We start from the raw sequence: 20,396 nt of genomic DNA, 5'->3' as shown, positions 1-20,396 counted from the left end.
AAGCAAGCGTCGACCGCGCGAGCTGTTCGTCCTGGGAGAAAGGCTCCTCATACTTTTTATGAAAAAAATGCTCGCTTTCAGGGTGCAGTTGGAGCAGACGATCTGTGAACTCGCACGCATACGAGTTGGCGACTCTGCGGATCGAGAAGAGGACCGCGAAATCGCGGCTGAAGACGACAAGCCTCGTGGAGATGCGTCTGGGGAAAAAGACCCTCTCGACGGAGTGTCTTGCGCACGGGCGCCACCGAGAGACTTTTCTCCCAGAAAGCCGGAGACAAAGCGCAGCGAGACATTATGCCTTCTCACGGGTCTCCTGTCCTTTTCTTCCAAAAAATGCCAGCTCTGAGCTCCGCGATTTCAAAGTAACTTCCGTCGGGAAAACCGAGAGATCTGAACAGTCCAGGCGTCTTTCTTTCCACTTCGTCTCGTTCTCTGACTCCGCCGATTTCTTGGCTTTCTCCTCTACTTTTTGGGGGTTTGATCTGCGTCAGAGTGTCACGGCACATGAGCTGCCTTGGGAGCGAAGCGCACGGAGAACATTTCTTCTCCATCTCTCACACATTTTAGTTTCTTTCCTGTTCGTTTCTCTCTTCTTTCGCGTCTCTCCCTGACGCAAAACAGCCGGATGCTCTCCGGCGTTCCTCTGTTCAAAGTCCTCCCCCTCGGCTCTCTGCGCCGCGCGCACCGCTCCACACCACCCGCTTTCTCCTCGTCTCCCCGTCCGCTTTTCTCAGCGGCAAGACCCGATCGTGTTGTGTGTCGTTCTTTTTCTTTTCCTTTTTCGGAAAATCCACCCTCTCTCTTTCTCTCTTGGTCCTGCGCGTCACGCCGATCCCTCGACTTCCTTCCCTCGCTTCCCGACAGCCGCGAGAAGGCTTCTCGCGACTGAGGCTCGCGAGACAACGCAGCACACAGAGGCCTGAAAAGACTTTGAAGAGAGCGGGAAGGTTCTGCGTCTCTGCGTCCGCCGAAGGATTCCTTTTTTCCAGGTTCTCTCACGCAAAGGAAGGAGAACCTGCGGATGCAGAGCCTCCCGGGTGTCGAGAGACAGCGTCAGACAGAAGAAATGTTTTAGTTCCCCTTTTCTCGCGAGACTCCACGCGCGAAAACGAACTCCTTTTCTCCCGCGAGTCTCCCCTCGTCTCACCGATCGAGAGGAGACGAAGAGTCTCTTCCTCCTCCGCTCTTCCCTCCACAGCCGAACGGTGTCTCGCTTCTCTTTGAAAATGGAGACCCAGCGCGCGTCGGTGCCTCCGTCTCACCGAACGCCCCAGATTTCATCACCTCTGTTCGTCCCAATGCCATCTCGTCACTTCTCTCAAGCCTCGCCTTTCCCGTCTCGCTTCTCTGCTCTCCTGCGGCGACACCCAGCGGCGCATGCCTCTCTCTTCGTCCTCTCCGTCGTCGCCTTGCTCGTCTCGCCCAGCTGTCTGTACACCTCGGCGCTCTTGCGCCACGCTCCACGCGACTCCGCTGCGTCCGGCGCCTCCAGTGCATGCACCGCTTCCTCTCGCGAGTTCTCTTCCGTCTCCTCGTTCGCCTCCTCTGCCCCCGCTGCGTCGTCCTTCAACGCTCTCGCGACTGTGCGTCCGTTCCTCTCTGGCGCTTCGCCGTCGGAGCCTCCGGCCGCGCTTTCTGTCGACCCTGAAGTCCTTCCGTCTCCCGCGTCGCTCCTCGCCTCGCCTGCCTCAGCCTTCTTCCGCCTCCTGTCGAAGCTGCCGCTCTCCTCGCGTCGCTTCAGGTCGCAGCAGCAGCCTGCTGACGACGGAGGCGAGGAGCGTTCGCTCTGGCTGAGGTTTTCGCAGGCTGGGCCGGAAGGCTCCTGGAAGGCGAAAGTCCACCGTGCAGCCGTCATCGTCAAAGGACAGGTAATAACTTCGGCAAAAAGCAGGTGTCTTCATATCTGTACACCTGTATCCATGCATGTCTGCATGCTCACTTGTGCGGCGACTGCTTCGACGCGGGGAGGCCTGCGTCGTCTGCTTTAGATGTTCCTCTCGGTTCTTCTTCCGCGGAGCTCAGTGACCTCTCCCAACCTCTGCGTTCATTCGAGCTCTTCTGCCTCGGACTGTGAGCCTCTTGGTGTGCATTTCTGGCGAGAAAGATTCTGTGTCGCGTCTGCGACTCACAACTCTCGGACGATCAGCACCCGCTAGCGCGCATCGCGAGTCCTTCACTGCTGAGAAACGACCTGAGTGCCAAATATCGCGAGATCCGTTCCTCGCATCGCCATCGAAACGACCGTCAATCGACTTCTCCAGTGACACTCGCGTCCGCAGCGTACATCCACCTCAACCCACGTGCACCTCTATACATGGAGTCCTACCTACATACATATATATATAAATATATAAATATATATAAATATATAAATATGTATATATGTATATGTGTGTGCGTAGATCTATGTGTATATGTATGTGTATTCATACATGTATGCATATGCATATATATATATATATATATGTTTTTGTGTTTCGCCTCGATGTGCGCCTGCAGACTTTCCGTTGTTGCATTTTTCTCTCTTTCATGGTTTCTCCGTTTTTCATGGGGGCTGTGGGGGACCTCGAGGGTCGAGCGCAGCGTGTACCGCCTCGGTCTGCGTTCCACGTTTCTGTTCGTTTGGTTTTTCAGGTGGCGCAGCAGATTCGGAAGCACCGGCCAGAGCTCCGGCGTCTAGTTCAAGGTCTCCTGCAGATGTTTTTCCAGTGCCTGCGCAGCTTCCTTGGGGTGTATATACTCGGCCTCTCTGTGCTGATGCTGCCTTTCTGCGCAAGCTCCGCGAGTCGCTTCGAGTCTGCAGTCAACCGCGTTCCCCTGAACGACCCGTACTTGCTCAGGTATATGGAGAGCCTGGGAGACGGACAGGACGGCAGAGCCGGAGAAGAAGCGAGGGTGCCTCCGGACAAAAGGAGGAACGGAAGAGAGAAGAACTGCAGGGCGTACGGCAGCGAACCACGCGAGCCTAGGGCAGACGCAGCGGTCAAGGAGTGGAGAAATGGCAAGAGAGAGGCGACGGGGAAGACGAGGAAGGATCAGCGCGGGAGAGAGAAGGAATGGTCGGAGAGGAGAGAAGAGGCAGAAGAAGGAGAGAGCGAGAAACAGAGGGACGCGGAAGAAAGAGAAGTTTGTACGAGGGAAGTTTTTAAGCGGACGAGAGAGTAGTACGCGAGAGATGGAGAGGGCGATTCGAGAGTGAAGAGAGAGAGGAAGGAAAATGACCGGAAGAGAGACGGAGACACACAGTGGTCCAAAAGGAGATTAGAGGCGAGAGTGGAACGGAACAAGAAACGAAAGAAGAAAAGCTTTTTCAGATGGCAACCGTAGACTTAAAGACCACGGACAGTGAAAATGAGAGAGGACGGAATGGCTATTGCCAGACTGTGGCTCCGCAGAGAATCGACGAGGACACAAGAAGAATTTTCGATTGTGTTTTCGAAACGAAAACAGAGCTTCACTGTCACAGTTGCGTGTGCCATTCCATTCTCGGTTCTCCCCGCATGTGGTGTTTCTTATCTTTCTTTCTTTTCTCTCTCGCGTCTTTTTTTCTCTCCTCCGCTTCTTGCGCTCACTGTACACATGCGTCGCCTGCCGCGTGCATGCAGTCAACTGGACCTGCCTGAAGATGCATCGCCTTCTCTCTTCGGCCTCCCTTACTACGATGTAAGTCCGCAGTCTTCGTTTCTCAGTCGCCTTCAGCTGTCTCGCTCCTCTGTCTCTGTCTTCGCTTGCCTTTTCCTTCGTCTTTACTTCGCCTTTCAAGTTGGTTGTTCTCCTCCGCGCTTCCAAGTCTTCATGGTGACCCATGACTGTGCCCGTTGCTTCGAAGGTCGATTTCTGTTTTCGATTTTTCTCCGTCGCTTTCGCGCGCGCTTCGAGGTCCCCCGCGACTCTGCGGTCCGTCTTGGGGAAGACAAAGTTCCGTAGGGGGACGTTTCTCTTCTGGCCATGCGTGGAGTTTCGAGACCTCTTCTTTCGCTTCTTGCTATGTCTCGTGTGCCGTCTGTTTTTCCTCCGAGCTTTCTCGTCGAGACGGTTTTGCATGCAACTGCAGCCAGCGACGCTGCCTTTCTTTTTTTTGTTGGTTTGTCTCTCCAGGTCACGATTGGCCCGACCCCCGCTGCGCAGATCGCGGCGCTCTCCGCCGAGAGAGAGAAGGGATCTGCTGGGAGAGAGCACTCTTCCGCTGAAAACACACTCTCTTCTCTCGCCTCTGACGAAAGGGATTCTCTTGCTCCAGAGCCGCTGGCCGCCGACGGCCTGCATACGCAGGAAGGAGAGGACGCTGGGAGCGGGAGCGCCGAGACGACAGAGACGGCGAGACGCCGAAGAGCAGGGAGACCACGAGCGACAGACGCGTTCGCCGACGCGGCTTCCAAGACTTTTCTGAAAGGATGGTGGGTGCCGGCAGAAGATCGGAAGGCCCAAAAGGCGATTCTTTGCGCACATGGCTGGATGGCTAACAGACAGGCCTGTCTGCCCTTCCTGGGCGTAGCCAAAAAGGTGAGACGCCACTGCCTAAAAGATGCACAAACGCGGCTCCGTCAGAACGCAACACTCAGCCCCGCATCCACCTCGCAAGCACAGTTCTACATATATATATATATATATATATACATAGATATACATACATATATATATATAGGCTTGTGCGTATGTGTTTCTATGTCGATGTGAGTATATGTATATATAAATGTATACGCGGGTGTATATTTTTTCTGTATGTAGATGTACGTATATATATATATATATTTATGCGCCTCTATATCTACGTATCTGTCTCTATATCCAGAGGTACACGCTTATATATATATATATATATATACGTTGAAAGTTGTAGAGGTGTATTTTACGTTCTTGGTTACAGTTTTTCTGTCTGGGTTGTTGGGTGAGACTGCGCGATTCTCGCTCAAGGCCGCCGGACTTCTTCGCTTGGGGAGAAGACGGTTTCCAAACTGGGAAACGAACATCGTAGTGGCGTCGTTTTTTTAGTCCTGCTTTTTCTGAGGTGTCTTTTTCGCTCGACTGGATCAGTTCGCAGCGCTTGTGTCGGCGTTTATGTCGCGTTTATGGCGCCTGCTGTTTTCGTTTCAAAGCCTTTCTGTCTCCACTTTCGCGCGTTGTCCTCTCTCAGATTGGACTCCAGAGAGATCACAGCTTCCTGCTGTTCGACATGAAGAATTCTGGCGAGTCTTCGCGCGCTGCGGACTGCGTGTCAGACGAGGGGACAGGGTGTGCTGCGGCGGCATCTCGCGGCGAGGCAGGCGGTTTCTGCTCGGACGCGTTTCCGGTCATTTCGAGCTCAGATGCAGGCGACGCCTTGCTGGGATGCCAGGCAGCCAAGGATCTCGTTCAGGCGCTTCTGTGGATGAAGAAAACTCACAACGTTTCCACTGTCTCGATCTACGCGCAAGGCGTCTCGGCCATGGGCACCATGCTCTTGGTGAGGCTGGTAGATCTGAACAGAGAGAGAGAAGAAAACAGTGGAGACATGAGGACAGAGACAGGTGGGGAGAGGCGCAGCAAGAGAGACAGATGAAAGGATGGTAGGGAGAAGTGGAATGAGGGAGAGGCGAACAGATAGCAAGCGAGAGAGAGACGAGAGATGGAAGGACACAGACAGGTAGAGCTGCTGCGGAGGTACACACAACGCGCGAAGCCCTCGGGATTTTGTTTCTCGTCTAGAGAGGACATAGACACCCTTCTTGCGCTCGTTAACTCCCGTCTCTGCGAGTCAAGCTCTGATGCCCCGCGAGAACCCACAGTTGTCGGGCAAAAACGAAACAACTCACGTGTGTCGGGATGGGCGTCTCCTGCTGTCTAGGTGGGGCAGTACCGCGACCGTTTGGAAAGCGAGTTCGGCATCACAATCGACAGAATCGTCTTCGACTCTCCCGTCTGCAATGCGAGAGACGCCGTCGCCAACCAACCGTTGACTGCATGCATCGCAAAAAGTGCCAAGTGGCTTCATGACGTCCTCATGTGGGCGGTGAACCAACGGTGAGACTTGCAGAGACCGACCGACCAACTTGCCTCCTCTTTTGCAGATGCAAACTTCTCCTGCGAATGTCTCTCAGGGAAACACGACAGAAACATCGAACCCCTCTACATGCATATGCATACACATATGCATACACATATGCATATATATATATATATATATATGTATATATATATATATATGTATATCCATATATTGTTAAAGTGAGATGTGTATGCATGCACAGATGGATGTTGATGTCGGGGGTCTTGTTCAAGCCATGTGCTCCAAGAAATGACAGAGGGGCGACTGTTGAAGTGATAGACGGTTTTGCCAACGGAAGCATGATTTTTGAGAGTGAAGCGTCGCACGTTCAGGTTTCCACCCGACATGCAGAAACGCCTTGGTTTGATTCTATTCTGCAGAGGTTTTCCCTTTGTTCCTCTTCTCCACGCCTCAACCGTGTTCACGGATAATCAGCGTACGCATGCGCGAGACGAGAGTGAGACATTGTGTGTGTTTCTTCGTGGTTTAGTCGTGGGCAGGAGCTGCGTCGCATGCGCGCGAGTTTACTTCTGCCGTCGTTGCGGCCTGTGAAGAAGCTCGTGCTCACGAGCCGGGATGACGAATTGGCGCCATGGGAAACGGTGGAGAAAGAAATGATGCTGCTTCCTGAGGCAGATCGGCCCGAGTAAGCGGCCTGCAAGGCGACGTTTAAACGTACCAGAATGCATGCGTGAGGCTGGTGTATCTCGCTATGTAAATCGATATAAAACTTTTAAACAGCTTTCCAGAGAAAGCGCTTTGCATGTCGAGTCTTTTCTCTCAAAGTGGCCAGATTGAAACCGGCCATGTCGCGAAGAGAAATGACACGCACGCGTTTTCTATTCTTTCTTCACGCTTCGTCTTCTGTTCCGTTGCATGCGCATGCTGGCATTCCTCTCGCCTGGCAAGTAAATCTGCATCTTCATCTCTACATGTGTCTTGACATCTAGCTAAGAATTTATATCCGTACGAAATGGGCTGCCGACCTCAGCTGTCTGTTTCCTTTCACTGAGGCGTTGTTGCTTGTTATTCGTTTGCAGGTGTGCAGTTGAATGGCTTTTGAGTCTAAACAGTGGCGTCTCTTTGACGAAACTTCAGGACTTTCTCTGGTTCACTTTCCTCTCCTCTCGGTATTTTTTTAGGGGGACCGTATTCTATTCGTTTCTCTGGTGCCATCTGTATTGCGCGCTTTTATGCAGGAGGCGCAAAATGTCTAATTTTTCGTTGGTTTATCCTCTGTACTGCTCCAGCGCTGGCACGTTCGTGCGTCCCCATTACGCTCTGCTAGCACAGGAGAACTTGAACCGCTCTGTCGTTTCCTTTGCGTATGTCTTCGCCTTAGGTGGACGTATGTCTTTCCATCGGGAGCGCACTGCGACCTAATTCGTACGAATCCAGAGGCGTACAGCCAAGTGTTGCGAGCCTTCTACTCCGATCCTTCCTTTCTTGGGAGACTCTGGGCGAAAATTGTGGGGAAGCGGGCGCCTGTCTCCTCGCTCTCCGGCGTCCAGGCTCTAGGTCCCCACGACTTCACGCTTTGTGCCGAACGCGAAGAACGAGAAAAAGAAAAGAGAGAACGAGAGAAAGACAAAGCGCACGAGGCCGAGACGCGCGCCCAACTCGGGAGAAAGAAACTCGCAATCGCCGCAGTGGCCTCAGTCATAGATGCGCTCTCGTACATGTAGAGGAACAGCAAAGGAGGGCAGAAAAGAGAAAAAGGGCAGCTGACGAATAGGAGGGAGAACAAGCAGAAGCGGCGGAAGTGAGGGGATAGGGTGAAGAGAAAGGAGAGAGAGGGAGGAATGGGGAGGGTGGGGACAAGCAGGAACGAAAGGAGACAAGCGCTTTGGGAATTTGGCGTTTGAGGCGACGGGAGTCCTTCCCAGAAGAGGAAAATGCAGTGGGGATCGGCAAACTGAGAAGCGAGGGGGAGCGAATTCGAAGGAGAGACAGGGAAGAAAAGAAAAAATACGGGGGGAAGGACAGCCGCAAACTCGAAGGCGTGTGAGGAGAAGCAGTCCTAAAATTGCATTTTGTGGTGTATGGAAAAACCTGAAGATTCCTGTAAAGTGGGAAATATGAGTCTGGCAGTTCGCGTCTGTCGCTGCAGCAGGAGGTATCCTTTTTGATTCGTTTTCGTTTGTTAGATTCGTTTCAGTGTTTCGGTGTGTTCCTCCTGCGAGGGCGGTTGAATGGCCCTCCATTATTTTTTTCCATGTGTTTTGTCGCTTCTGATTTTCTGACTCGTCGCTGTACTCGGGGATTTCTTCGAAACTCGGTGCCTTAGCTGATTCTCTCTTTCGTTGTTTGGTTCTTTGGATTTCTTTTTGTAATGAACGCCGTTTGCGTCGACCTGGTCACTTTCACTTGCTGCTCGAGTGTGCCTTCTTCCGTGCTTTGCCCCATATGGGTACCCTTGTATGTGTTTAGTTACGTACAAGGGCAATCCGCTTTGGCTCATGAACAGAATTCTTCCTGCTGAACCTTGTCGCCGAAAAGATAATGTGGTTTTTCTTTTGGGGGGGGCGGCGACAAGAGACGAGGTGGAAATCCGAAGTTCGGGATCCAGCGTTCGTCGCAGCCGCGCCTAGGGTGCATGCAGCGAAGAGGAAAAGGGAGAGAAGGGAATCGTGCTACGAGCGTGTGGCTTTGAATCGGTGTTGTCTTTTCTCTTTTCCTTGGCGATAAATTAGAGTGAAAACTGTTCACCAGACGAGCGGCAGCTCGGTGAGTGCATGGCCGTCCGACGCACAGACCGACACGGCGAAATCGGAAGAGGGAACCTTGAAACACGCTACCATGTTATCCGGCCTTAGTTAAGATGATCGGGGTGGCTGACCGCTCCGCTGTTGAACTCAAGTCTCAATATAAAAAGATAACGAGGACGCTGTAGTATCAATAATCAATTAATTCCGACGAATCCAAGGGTAACGGACCGGGCATCTTTCTGGTAGCAAAAGCGCATCGTGCACACACGGAGGAACACCCGCGACCGATCAGGAGTCTTTCATCCCGTGTAGGTGAACAGAAAAAGCTATGGCAGTTTTCAATTGACTGAAAATCGCGTTCGCCACGTCAACAAGATCAAGAAAAGGCTGCACAGAGAAGCAAGGCGAATGACCTCCCTGCGTAGTTTTGCGTACTCAGGGTGAGGCCTGACCGATTTCCTGCATTGCGCTTCCGGTGAAGAGTAGAGACTTCTTTCAGTGTTCAGGCAGTAGAAAATATGGGAGACAGACTTTCTCTCCCACGTTTTTCCCACGCGAAACCGTAGTGACTTGGTTTGTCGTTTTCCTTGTGCTGAGGGGTGACCAGGGAAGGTCCGTTAGAGCTGGTAAACGAATTTGATTTGAGACAGCAAGAGGGGTACCAAACCCAATGTTTGAGAACCCAGTTTTTCACCAAACACTCTAGTTTTTGTCTGACATGAATGAGGAGACGGCTCTCCCTGCGGTGCGACGTCAAGCAGGCGGGAAGGCCTAACGACTACAGCTCTTGTGGATCGATGGATGCTAAACGCTGGGAGACATCTTACGAGTATCACCATTTCAAATAATCCCTATATAGAGAGAGACACAGAAAAAAGCGATGGGTAAACAGGTGGCGCGAGGGGGGGACGGGGCAACTGAAGATTACTGTTCGCGGTGTTCTGTCGACCGAAGATCAGTGAGGAGACTCAAAGTATCTGCTTCGGATAGCATGTCTCTGCAGGTATACACAGTTTTGCCTCCTGTGGCTCAGGATGGGAGGGAACATCTGGCATAGAAACCGATCCGATGTCTGCGCGTTGTAGCGCAGGTTGCACGAAACCTGGACGTTGTCACTTTTCAGCGTTCTCCTCCTCACTGGCACTATCCGTGTCCACGTCTGCATTGAAGATGTTGCTGGTTTTCTGTTGAGCAGCTTTTCTGGGCGGTTTTGCACCAGATGCGATGAGATACCGATTCATGGCGGCAGCGATCGGTTTCGGATTCTCTCCGTCGCGAATGGCATTGCCAATGCACCGTGCCGCGCACGCATCGACCCTTTCTTCCTGTTCTACGATTTGTTTAAACGTGTCATTGAAGGCCCTCTTTTCGTCTTCTCTTTCCTGAGTTCGCCGTCGGCGGGTATCTCGCATCTGCTGCATTTGAATCTGGGCGACCTCTCGCATCGCGAGCTTTCTCTCTTCAGCGGCTCTGCGCTCCTCGGCGTCCGCAAGCTTCGACGCCTCTAGATAGTTTCGCGTGAGTTCTGCATCTTCCCGCCTCTGTGTTTCCGCCTCTTCCCTCTTCCGTCTGATTTGATTCGCCCTATCTTGCGCAATAAGTATGTACCGCTCCTCACGCTTCCTTTTCTCCTCGCCTTCTCTAGCTGCATCTTTTTCTTGCTGCCTTTCTACGTCGCGAGCCAGACGCTGCGCCTCTTCTTCCTAAACCAGAACAATCAAAGAATGACAAATCGCAATTTACTGGTGTGTTCGCTTTCCCATTTGTAAAAACGCTGGTTTTGTGGCAACAAAGAAGGGGAGGCGCAACAGCGGTTCATCAGAAACTTCTGAAGTCCCTGTGAAAACCGCTAGCCACCATAAAAGGTTTCGGAGTCTGCGGCTCGTCATAGCCCAGTAGAGCTGGCAAACATAGCAGAATTTCACATGCCAAAGCAACAGCGAATCTGCTGGAGTTAGCATTCACGCGGCCTGAAGTATGCCGGCGCGTCGGAGTCCGCAGGCGAGGTTTCTCGACGCGACCTATGCAGGCAGATGTGTGTGTACATGAATTCACAAAGAAACTCAGATCTGTACACCTGTCTCGTTTCGCAGCTTTATGACGCATGTGACCTCAGCGAGGAATCTGCACTTCCTGTGGCCCGCTTCCTTTTTCCTAGATGCGAGGCATTTAAAGCCCTACACATTTGCTCACTTTCAATTTTTCGAGGCGCCAAGCCAGATCCTGAATGCGTCTTTCTCGCGCTCTTGCGTCCTCTTGACGGAGATATGCTTCTCTCTCTTTTACGATCGCTTCGCGTTTTTCGTACGCCGTTGACTCATCAAGTGCAGCCTTCTCTTCAAGGCGCTCATTCTCCCGTCTTAGTTTGTTGAGACGAACTTCTTCATCCAGTTGCCGCTTCATCGCCTGCTTCTCCTCCCGAACCTGTTCCACGCGTGAGCAGAGAAGGTGAGGGAAAGTGTAATCACAGACTTTCTCGGACGACAACGGACACAAGAAGGGTCGTGAAAAAAAACATTTTGAGCTTCCTTCGCTAGGTAGTCGCACAAGCGTATCTGCATGAGCACATGGTGAGCCTCTGTCATCGTCGGTTGAGGACCACGAAGCTGTCTCTGCTGTTCTCACTGAATGTTGGCTGTGTTTCGTGGGGATCACTGAAAACTATGAATAAGAGTCACATCAAGCTTCATTCGACAAAGACCCCTTCTGTATCGCTTCTGCTTCTGTCACTCTGGCTACACCTTGGACAAAAACAGAGTAAGGGTCAGTGAATACGGCCACAATCTGTGCTTGTTTCTGGTCATTCGATGCCACTTGCGGAGATTTTAAACATTCTAAACACTGACTACGGACGAATCAAAGAGACAATGAGGAACCAACAATCATACACGTATCCGTTTTTGCTCTTCTTGTGCCTCCATGGCCTCTAAGGCGCGCCGGGTTTCGTCGCGAATTCTTTTCCCTGTTTCCTCGCGCTCGTGTTTTTCGCGGATACGCTTTTCTTGAGCTTCCTCGTATTGCAGCTGCCTTCCTGCTTGCAGCTCCTTCATCTTTGTTTGCTTTTCTGCGCGGTCTCGGGCTTCTCTGTCTGCTTTTTCTTGTTCGGTGCGTGCGAGAACTTTGTTGTAGTGTGCGGCACGCATGGCTTCTACGTTAGCCAGTCGCTCCTTCCACTTTTTCTGTTCTTCGAGACACCTAAGCCAATCGCCCTGCATCAGTCCCGTTTTAAGCGCTCTGTACTTTTCGTTATTCGCCGCAAGCGTGTCATCAGCACGCTTTAGTAGTTCCATGCGTCTCTTCTGTTTCAGAACTGCCTCTTCTTCGTCAATGGCCACGCGCGCAGCCTCTTCGTCAGCTAGGCGCTTTGCCCTCTGCTCCACGCGTTTCGCCAAGTTCGACTGCAACGTGTTTGTCCAGCCTTCAACTTTCTTGATTGACTGCAAATGGTCTTGCCGGCGCATCTCTGCATCCGCTGCTCGCGCAGGGTCGGTTTTGTTGCCGAGCAATAGTTCCTTGATTTTCTCCATGTCTCCCTCTGTGAGTACAACCTCACGCTGCTGTTTCTGTGCTTCGTGGTACTTATGACAACGAGTTCCGTAAAATGGCACCTCTGTCCCTGACGTAGGCGACAGGTCCGGAACGCGTCCACCATACGATGCCATGGTTTTGAAAATCGGCGGAAACGAGCACGAACGTAGCAACACTGAGCACAATTCTTCAGACACGGACTTAACATTATCTTTCTTGTTGTCGCCCTGAAGCAGTTGATATGGGAAGAATCCTTTGGGTGAACGTCTACGTCTGGCTCAACGCTGAACGGTGACCCAATTACCTTGTGAACTATGGGCACAAGCAAACCCCCTGAGGCGCCCTAACATGTACGCAACATTGTGAGGTTACTTTCTAAGGGCTCAGAGAGCGTCATGTCCCCGATGGGTTTCTGGGACCCAATTTCATCTCCAGAAAACCTGGAAGACCTGTCCAAAAGTCAGTTTCATGCGATGTTTCATTAACGCTGTCGCAATGTTTACTCGTGTGAATGTGACGGAGCCTCTACCATCGCTGGGAGCTTTCAGCTACCCGTGCCCAGATGACTGTGCAGCTCAATCGCCTTGCGTGCTTTTGGAAATGCTATAGCTGCCATCAGCCATCAACGAAGCGTGGACGTGAACGATCGGGCATTCTAGACGGCTGAGGCGTGTCAGTTTCGCGCGTCGTATGAATCGAGGTTGTCCTGAAATTGGCACAGGGAAAAGAGTTTTCTGGTGCAGTTGCTGTTCAAGCCTTAGCATAGATTACCAGGCGAGGATAGCGACTAATGTCAGGTCCTATAGTGTATCTCTTGCATTTGGCTCAGCCGGTTCTATTTGTTTTGCTATGCATTCCCCCACAGCAGTGCCGAACGGATTCGATGTCACCGTGTACTACCGAAGATGGAGGGGAGGCAGGCACCTCGATTCTAAGTTGCGATGTGTAAAGCGAAAGAGTCGAGCGACGCTTTGTTGCACAAGAAACCGAAAATCAGAGAGGACACCGACAAACCACCACAGCGGCAATGAGCTGCAGCTGTGAAGAACAGTTGCGGTTCGGGGCCTACCACTGTTGTTTCTTTGAAAAAAAAGGAGAAAGGGACGCATGCTGCTTTGAGGTAGCGAAACACATGCCTGTGTCGTGTCTGTATTTCAGAATTCACTTTTGGGTAGCGATACCCGCTGTCACACGACCTGTCCGGTTTGTCCACCTCGATCAGGACTCCACAAACAACGACGGGAGGGGGGTTGACTCACAAGCGATTTACCTGCCTTGCTGCGTTCAAAGTACAGCCACTGTTTCGTTATCTAGCTACACACGCTGTGTCTCAATTATCATTCTGCAGCATGCACTATGAGCAGCCCCACATGTGCGTTGTTCCTTTATTTCATTGGTTCTACAGCCATGGAGTTATGGACATGGTGAGAAGAAAATGGAAAACCTCTTTTACCCCCTCAGAGGAGACTTGCCCGTTACGTTTCCTGCGGAACAGGGAAGCACACAGAAAGCTCATTAATTTAACTTGTTTGAACGTTGAACAAGATGGCACGGCAAGCTGCGACTTTTGTGAAGACCCCCGAGGGGACTCCCCAGCGTCTCGCCAGTGCATGCTCTCTTAAGTCCACAGTTACGCCTCACGTCTCTTTCCATTCCATCCCTACGGACCAGTACTTCCGAAGAAAGCCGTACGTGTTTTTGACAGATCCTGGATGATAAATGTCTAGTTCGCTGTCCAGAAACGAACTGCTTCTGCAGTCGGATGCGACTGGTGCACACGAGAAAGACGCAGGAAGTGCCGAACCAGTTCATCCTCCAACGGTCTGTCTACGACGCAGGAGATCAGGTGATCGTGAACAACGTAATCCAGGTTTTCTGTCACAGCGGTCGCCACCGGAACGTCGTTTCGTGCACGCTCGTCGTTCAAGTCACCTTGTAAACTCTAAACGAGTAGTGCAGGGGAACAGCAAATGTCACTGGTTCTACTTCAGTTCTGCTGGTCGTGTGACGTATGCAAACTGGCTGACGAGCGCCTTTCATTGTGGTCTTCTTGTTTGCAAGTAGCCTCTCAAAGGGTCTGCACCTCTTTTTGGGGGGCTGGTTTTACACAGCAATGCCAATTTTGAACCCGACTTCCAAATGATCGTGGACATTAACAGAGAACTCTATCTAATCTATTCAGTCAGTTTCCTGCAACGCAGATGCAAGTATACAAGCTCTGAAGGGAGACCGGCGATTGCTTCTGCAACTTCCTCGACCGCACGCGGACAAAGGAGGAAGCCGTTGAGTCAGATGCATTGTCAGAAGTGCCCAAAATGCTCGCATTTTTTGTAAAGAAGGTGACGCCTGCAGCAGGCGCGGAGATTGTCAGTTTATCCTGGCAAAACTACTCGGGATATCTGGCACTCGGGTTCCGGGATGGCATGCTCAAAGTACTCGACGCCGCTCACATTGCGGAATCCGTACCGAAGGATGCACCGAAGGCCGAAGATGGAGGCGGTAGCCGCTCACGGATTGAAAGTACAATAAATCATATTCAGACGCTTTCTTCTGGGAAAGATTCAGAGGCGAAGCATGCTGTGAGACGACGAGCACTGAGTTTTCAGAGGCAGCAGGTCACCCTCGGTAACTTTTTTGAATGCTCCGTGCATCTCGTCCAGCTTCACGAGCAGACAGACAGTACGCGTTAGGTTGTCGTCAACGTGAAAACCTCTTTCCAAGCAGCTCGGAAAGTACATCTGACGCAGGTTACTTCGAGGTCGCACAAATGTCCTTTGATGGTCACCTGTTCCACTCTGGCTTCGTTCTTCCTTGACAATTCAGTATTTCTGTATAGCTTGGTCTTCGTGTGGTGGGCTTTTTGCTCAGGCGGATGTTCACCTTGTGGCATGGAACGAAAAAGAGAACAGCTTGACGTCCGCGGACCAGGCTGGGTGTGTTGCGATCTGGAAAGCGGAAGGCAGCCAGTGGGTGAACGAGTTGACAAACATCGATACCTCGAAGAAAGTCGTGCATGTCGCGTGGGCACCGGATGGGAAGAAAATCTGCATTCTTGCCGCGGATGGAAATCTGGTTCTCGGCACAGCCGACGGCAAGCGCTTGTGGAGTAAAGACCTGAAGCGCGCCATGACTCGGGCAGCATGGTCGCCGGACGGCCGGAAAATACTTCTTTGCTCCATGACAGGCGAAATTGTTTTCTACGACAACGAAGGTTTATACAGCCATAGACTTCGCACACAACTCGCCGACAACCCCGAAGACAGAGCAGAACCTCTTCTGCCCGTTGCAGGTGAGACACCAACGGTTCTCGATTAGATTTGCTCCGGTGGCATTCAGCCTATGTCACTCACCACATTGTTAATTCGGCTTTCCTCGACTCATCTGTGTGCCAATTAACGGTCCTATGCGTAGGTATCCACTGGCGAAGAGTCACGAGTCAACAGAACAGTGGCGAAGCTGAGGCTCCGACGCTGGCAATTGCGTACGAAAACGGACTTGTTCAGCTTTTCCGCAGCGATGCCGACGAAAGCCCCCTAACGTTCGATGCCTGTCTACACCGCTGCCTGTCTATCCAGTGGCACCCTACGCATCCTATTTTAGCGGTTTTCGGAGAATCCAGACTCCTCCATCCCGACGCACGTGACTGCAGACTTTCTCAACCCACAACACCTCACAGTTGTATGATTCGGTTCTACAGCGTCGAGCAGAAAAGGCACCTTTACACACTTGTCGTACCCAAACATGAAGCGGGGTCGGCCTTTAGCTGGGATGCGCATGGAGAACGTTTGGCTGTTGCCTCAAAGGGCGCTGTTCTCTTCGCAACATTCCGCATGAAAACACCGGCAGCGTATTTCGCTCAGACACTAATTTACACACAAACTGGGATGCTGTCACGTCAACAGGCGCTATCACTTTGGTTCTGGAACGTTGACACCAATAGCAAACATCTTAGGTCCCTGCGGGCACCTGTTCGGCATCTGCTTGGTTCCACGCAGTGCTGTGTTGTTATAACCGATGCACACGAGGAAGACGGGACGACTGAAGCTGTGGCGAATTCTCGGCCGGGAGGAAATTCGGCGGCAGACCCTCCAAAAAACGACGTGGGAAAGCAGTACGCGATTAGCCTCTACAATAGCATTGCCGAGCCAATGAAAACAACGTACACTGAAGTCGAGCCGGAGTTTGCAGCCGTAACTGATGACCACGTTCTTGTTGCGGATTCTCGTCGGGTGTTTCTTTGGAAATTCGCAGCAAGTAGAGCAGACAGGGCTGATGGGGCGCCGCACAAAGTGAGCGTAGATAGTTCGAAACCCCAGATTGGAACGACCAGCAACATAGGAAGCGCCGCGGCGTCTTGCTCCATAATGGCCATCCTCGAGGAAAGCGAAGGATCACGTTGCTTAGGTCGGAGAGAAACAATTGTTGAAGTCGAGACAGTCCTTAGTCAGGAAGCGACAGAAGATACCAAACACGCCACAGCGATACGAAATTGCGTAGGAAGGCAGTCACGGTGGGGAAGAGGGGATAATCCCGCTGGAAATCCAATTGTTGCTCTCGCCGCCATCAACGGCTGCTTTGTCGTGGCCAGGAGAAATGGGGAACTTCGCCGATATTCATTGCCATTCGCGCAACTGGAAGCCACCTGTAATACAGAAACACTTCCTCTGTCAATTTACTTGAACTGCGATGCGACACGCTTGGCCATCGTAGATATCTTCAACAATTTCGGATTGCGGAACGCGAGTGTGTCTTCCCCCCATTTGTCAAAAGAAGAGACAACAGAGACGACGGAATCAGGTAAGACATGCAACAGAACCCTGTACCACCTGGATAATCACTTCGTCCGAATCAGAATAGAGTTTCACTTTTCTATGTTCCCTTCGCTAGTGTTCCGCTTACCGGCTAGCCCGGCAATTGGAGCTCGAGGAACCCGTTACGCCGGTCAGTAAGTACCCTGAGAACCGACGCCACTATTATCAAGCCGGAATAGCTCCAATATCATCGAATACCGAAATACGGAAATCACATGAAATGCTATAAGCGAGGGTTCTGCGCCGGTGCCGGACGTACGCGTGCCACTCCGAGGAGAAAGAGGCCTGTGGCCTTATTGTTGTTTTCACCTACGGTCGTTAGCAACCAGGACAAGCCACAAGGGCTTTCGACAGTCAATGTCCTCGTCGATGAGACCCTTCGAAAAATCCCTAGGCTGCAGGTTTCAGACGGTGCGGCTGCTCATCTGCCCGTTCTTTATGCAGGTCACCGCAACGCAGAAAGGAGTTCGTTTGGAGCCCCTTTAAACTTCACGAGACAAGATGTGTGTGATGTTTTGTGGTCCCGCGATGAGGCGGATCACTTCGCTATGATGGAGAAGAGCACCATTTATCTTGTCAGAGGGACAACGCTAGAGGAACCCCTGAGGCGCTCCGCATCCTTCCTTGGTGATCTGCACCAGTTGCGGCTCGAGCTCTTTGATTTGGATGAGCTCCAGAAGACATCCGCAGAGCCGAACGCACGACTTCACAGGCTCCAGTACGAAACCAAGAGATTACGCGACACACGCGACATCCTCGAGAAGGCACGCGAACTCGACGACGCGATCACTTACGCCGAAAACGCATCTCATCCCTCTCTTTGGAAGCTCATCGCTCAAAACGCTCTTGAACAGATGAAACTCGAAATCGCCGAGAAGGCATTCGTCAAGTTAGTCTTTCAGAGGCTGCACGTACACCGGTGTGTCTGTCTCCCGTGGTACACATGCGACCGATACATCACGCTGTGAATCCACCCGAGAAGATACTTCCAGGAGCCGGAGATGAGAATCCCTGTGGGGTGTGACTCCAGCTCCGTCATCGTCTCCTTAGATCCTCGATTTCGGATCAGAACAACTCAACATCACACACTGGTTTCAGCAGCCGTCCTGGTCACTGTGGTTGAAACCTTTGTTGGACCTTTGTCCATGGATGGCCTGTCAACTGCGGCACTCGTGTACGAACACTGTCCAGCTGTTTCGGCTAATCGCTGCGCGTTTGGTTCTGCCGGCGGCCCCGAGTTCATTCCGCGCTCTTGGCGTGATTCGTTGTCTTTTTCTAGCTGCCAGGACTACTGGGGTTTGCAGTTCATAAAGCGAATTCGTGCGCTGAACGAGGAACAACGGGAGGCGGAGGTTCGTGCATACTTTGGGGACTTTGATCGGGCAGAATCTCTGTACCTCGCGACGAATCGCCGTGACCTCGCCCTCTCTTTGCGGTCAGCGGTCGGCGACTGGCGCCGCGTTATTGAGTTGGGACGCGCGCCACCTGACTCGGACTTCGTGTGCACTTCGGTGCTGCAGAGGGCGACGAAGGCGCTCGGAGACAGCTGCCGAGAACAGGGCCAGTGGCGAGAAGCCATTGAAGCGTACCGGTCTATCCGTGATCACCGCGCCCTCGCACAGGCCTACTACAACACAGAGCAGTTTGACGAACTGGAAAATCTGGTTGGAGATCTCCTGCCGGAGACAGATCGAGAGTTGCTTCTCGAGATTGGCGAAAAATTCGCCTCCGTCGGTCTGTGTCCTGCGGCCGTGCGAGCCTTCATGAAAGCGGGGGATACGCAAGCAGCAATCGACTGCTGCATCCGCTTGAATGAGTGGGACACTGCCGTTACACTTGCCGAGCAAGGCCGTTTCCACCAAATCGAACCCCTTCTCACAAAATGCGCTGGACACTTGCTGGAACAGAACAAGCACATGCAGGCAGTGCAACTCTACCAACGGGCTGGGAAGCCATTGGAGGCAGCTAAAATCCTCATGCAACTCGCTGCTCTCGGCGAAGGCTATGCTCATCAACCTGGGATACAGTCTCCGCAATACAAGCCGGAGAGAAAGAAAAAGCTGTACGTGCTCGCGGCACTAGAAGCTGAGAAGATCACGGATAAAACGCTCCAAGGCGTTCTTCAGGTGCAGTCCCCCGCAAGGCGGACGTCAAGAGGACCATCGCCTTCTTCCGACGTTTTGAGGAATTCAGGAATGAGTGACAGCGAGGCAACTGGTGCTGAGAAAAACGCAGGTGGGGTGGAAAAGGACAAACGATTTTGTGATGCACGCTTGGTAGTTGAAACTGGGACCTCTGCTCCGACGTCGGAGTTACAGTCTCAGACTTATGCGTGCCATATGACCCAAGGTGACGCATTTCACAAAGATGAGAAAAAAACGTTAGATAGTCTCTGGCGCGGAGCTGAAGCTTTCCATCTTTACTTGTTAGTACACAAACAATTGATTAACGGAGCCTACGACGCGGCTGTATGCACAGCTGTGCAGTTGACGGAGCATTCCGATTTTATTGACGGTTTAACTGCCTTTAGCGTCCTTGCACTCGCCAGCTTCTACGCACGCAACTGGGAGCTCTGTTCCAAAGCGTTTATGTTTCTGGAAAACTCTGGCGATGTGCCGACAGAGCAGAGAGAGGCCTTCGCGGAACTCGCTGTCGAAATCTTCAGTCGACACCCGCCCGCTCACGAAAATGAAAACCCTCCTCTCTGCACCTGTCCAAACTGTGCAGCTCCAATCCACTGTTGGATGACTTCGTGCCTTCAGTGCGGTGTCTCATTCAGCTTTTGCGTTGCCAGTGGTCGTCCCATACACCAGGTTGATCCAGCAGCTCGTCGAGCTACTAACGACTTTGGTGGAACAGCGTCACAGTGTGTCTCGGCTGAGCAAGAATTGCTATCATGCCGCACATGTCGTCACAGAATGTTTGTTGTAGAGGCTCGATGCCTTGAAAACTGTCCTCTGTGTCACTCGCCTCTGTCACGTGGACTCTCGGACATCCAGCATAAATGGCTCTCTGCCGCTGTGGACAAGCAGAATTTGTGATGAGGGCTGGTGCCGTTTGCGATTTTCCGGTAAGTTGTCTTCGGGAGCACTCCAAGGTAGAGAAACGGGAGTCGTTGTGGAAGAATGGGTAGTTTCTGATGTGAAGATGAAGGTAGCTATGGTTTCCTTGACAGGTAACTCGGACGATGCGACAGTGCTGATCTCGAGCGCTACCGCCACGCACGAGACGTCCTTCTGGAGTTACGTTTTTGGGGAGAGCGTAGCTGAGTGTGATGTTTTCCCTCTAATCGGCGTGTACTTTCGTACAAATACAGACATACAG

At 52.1% G+C, this 20,396-nt stretch overlaps 3 protein-coding genes across 3 annotated transcripts; 2 read left to right on the top strand and 1 right to left on the bottom strand.

Moving 5' to 3' along the window:
• Positions 1 to 1,226: 1,226 nt before the first annotated feature.
• Positions 1,227 to 8,138, top strand: TGME49_256840 (hypothetical protein; the record flags this gene model as incomplete). Its single annotated transcript, XM_002364890.2, has 8 exons — positions 1,227 to 1,868; positions 2,635 to 2,840; positions 3,606 to 3,663; positions 4,099 to 4,503; positions 5,135 to 5,443; positions 5,825 to 6,000; positions 6,516 to 6,671; positions 7,368 to 8,138. 8 exons carry the CDS (start codon positions 1,227 to 1,229, stop codon positions 7,708 to 7,710), a joined length of 2,295 nt encoding a protein of 764 aa, XP_002364931.2. The 3' UTR covers positions 7,711 to 8,138.
• Positions 8,139 to 9,845: 1,707 nt separating this feature from the next.
• Positions 9,846 to 12,395, bottom strand: TGME49_256850 (hypothetical protein; the record flags this gene model as incomplete). Its single annotated transcript, XM_002364891.2, has 3 exons — positions 9,846 to 10,436; positions 10,927 to 11,157; positions 11,622 to 12,395. 3 exons carry the CDS (start codon positions 12,393 to 12,395, stop codon positions 9,846 to 9,848), a joined length of 1,596 nt encoding a protein of 531 aa, XP_002364932.2.
• Positions 12,396 to 13,663: 1,268 nt separating this feature from the next.
• TGME49_256865 (WD repeat domain 35 family protein) lies at positions 13,664 to 20,003 on the top strand (the record flags this gene model as incomplete). Its single annotated transcript, XM_018781122.1, has 7 exons — positions 13,664 to 14,840; positions 15,130 to 15,550; positions 15,673 to 17,058; positions 17,517 to 17,961; positions 18,352 to 19,421; positions 19,503 to 19,784; positions 19,867 to 20,003. Exons 1-7 carry the CDS (start codon positions 14,577 to 14,579, stop codon positions 20,001 to 20,003), a joined length of 4,005 nt encoding a protein of 1,334 aa, XP_018636957.1. The 5' UTR covers positions 13,664 to 14,576.
• Between the last annotated feature and the right edge of the window lie 393 nt (positions 20,004 to 20,396).

Source organism: Toxoplasma gondii, chromosome VIIb, assembly GCF_000006565.2.
Source record: "Toxoplasma gondii ME49 chromosome VIIb, whole genome shotgun sequence".
Lineage (NCBI taxonomy): Eukaryota > Apicomplexa > Conoidasida > Eucoccidiorida > Sarcocystidae > Toxoplasma > Toxoplasma gondii.
This window is presented reverse-complemented; position numbering and strand designations above follow the sequence as displayed.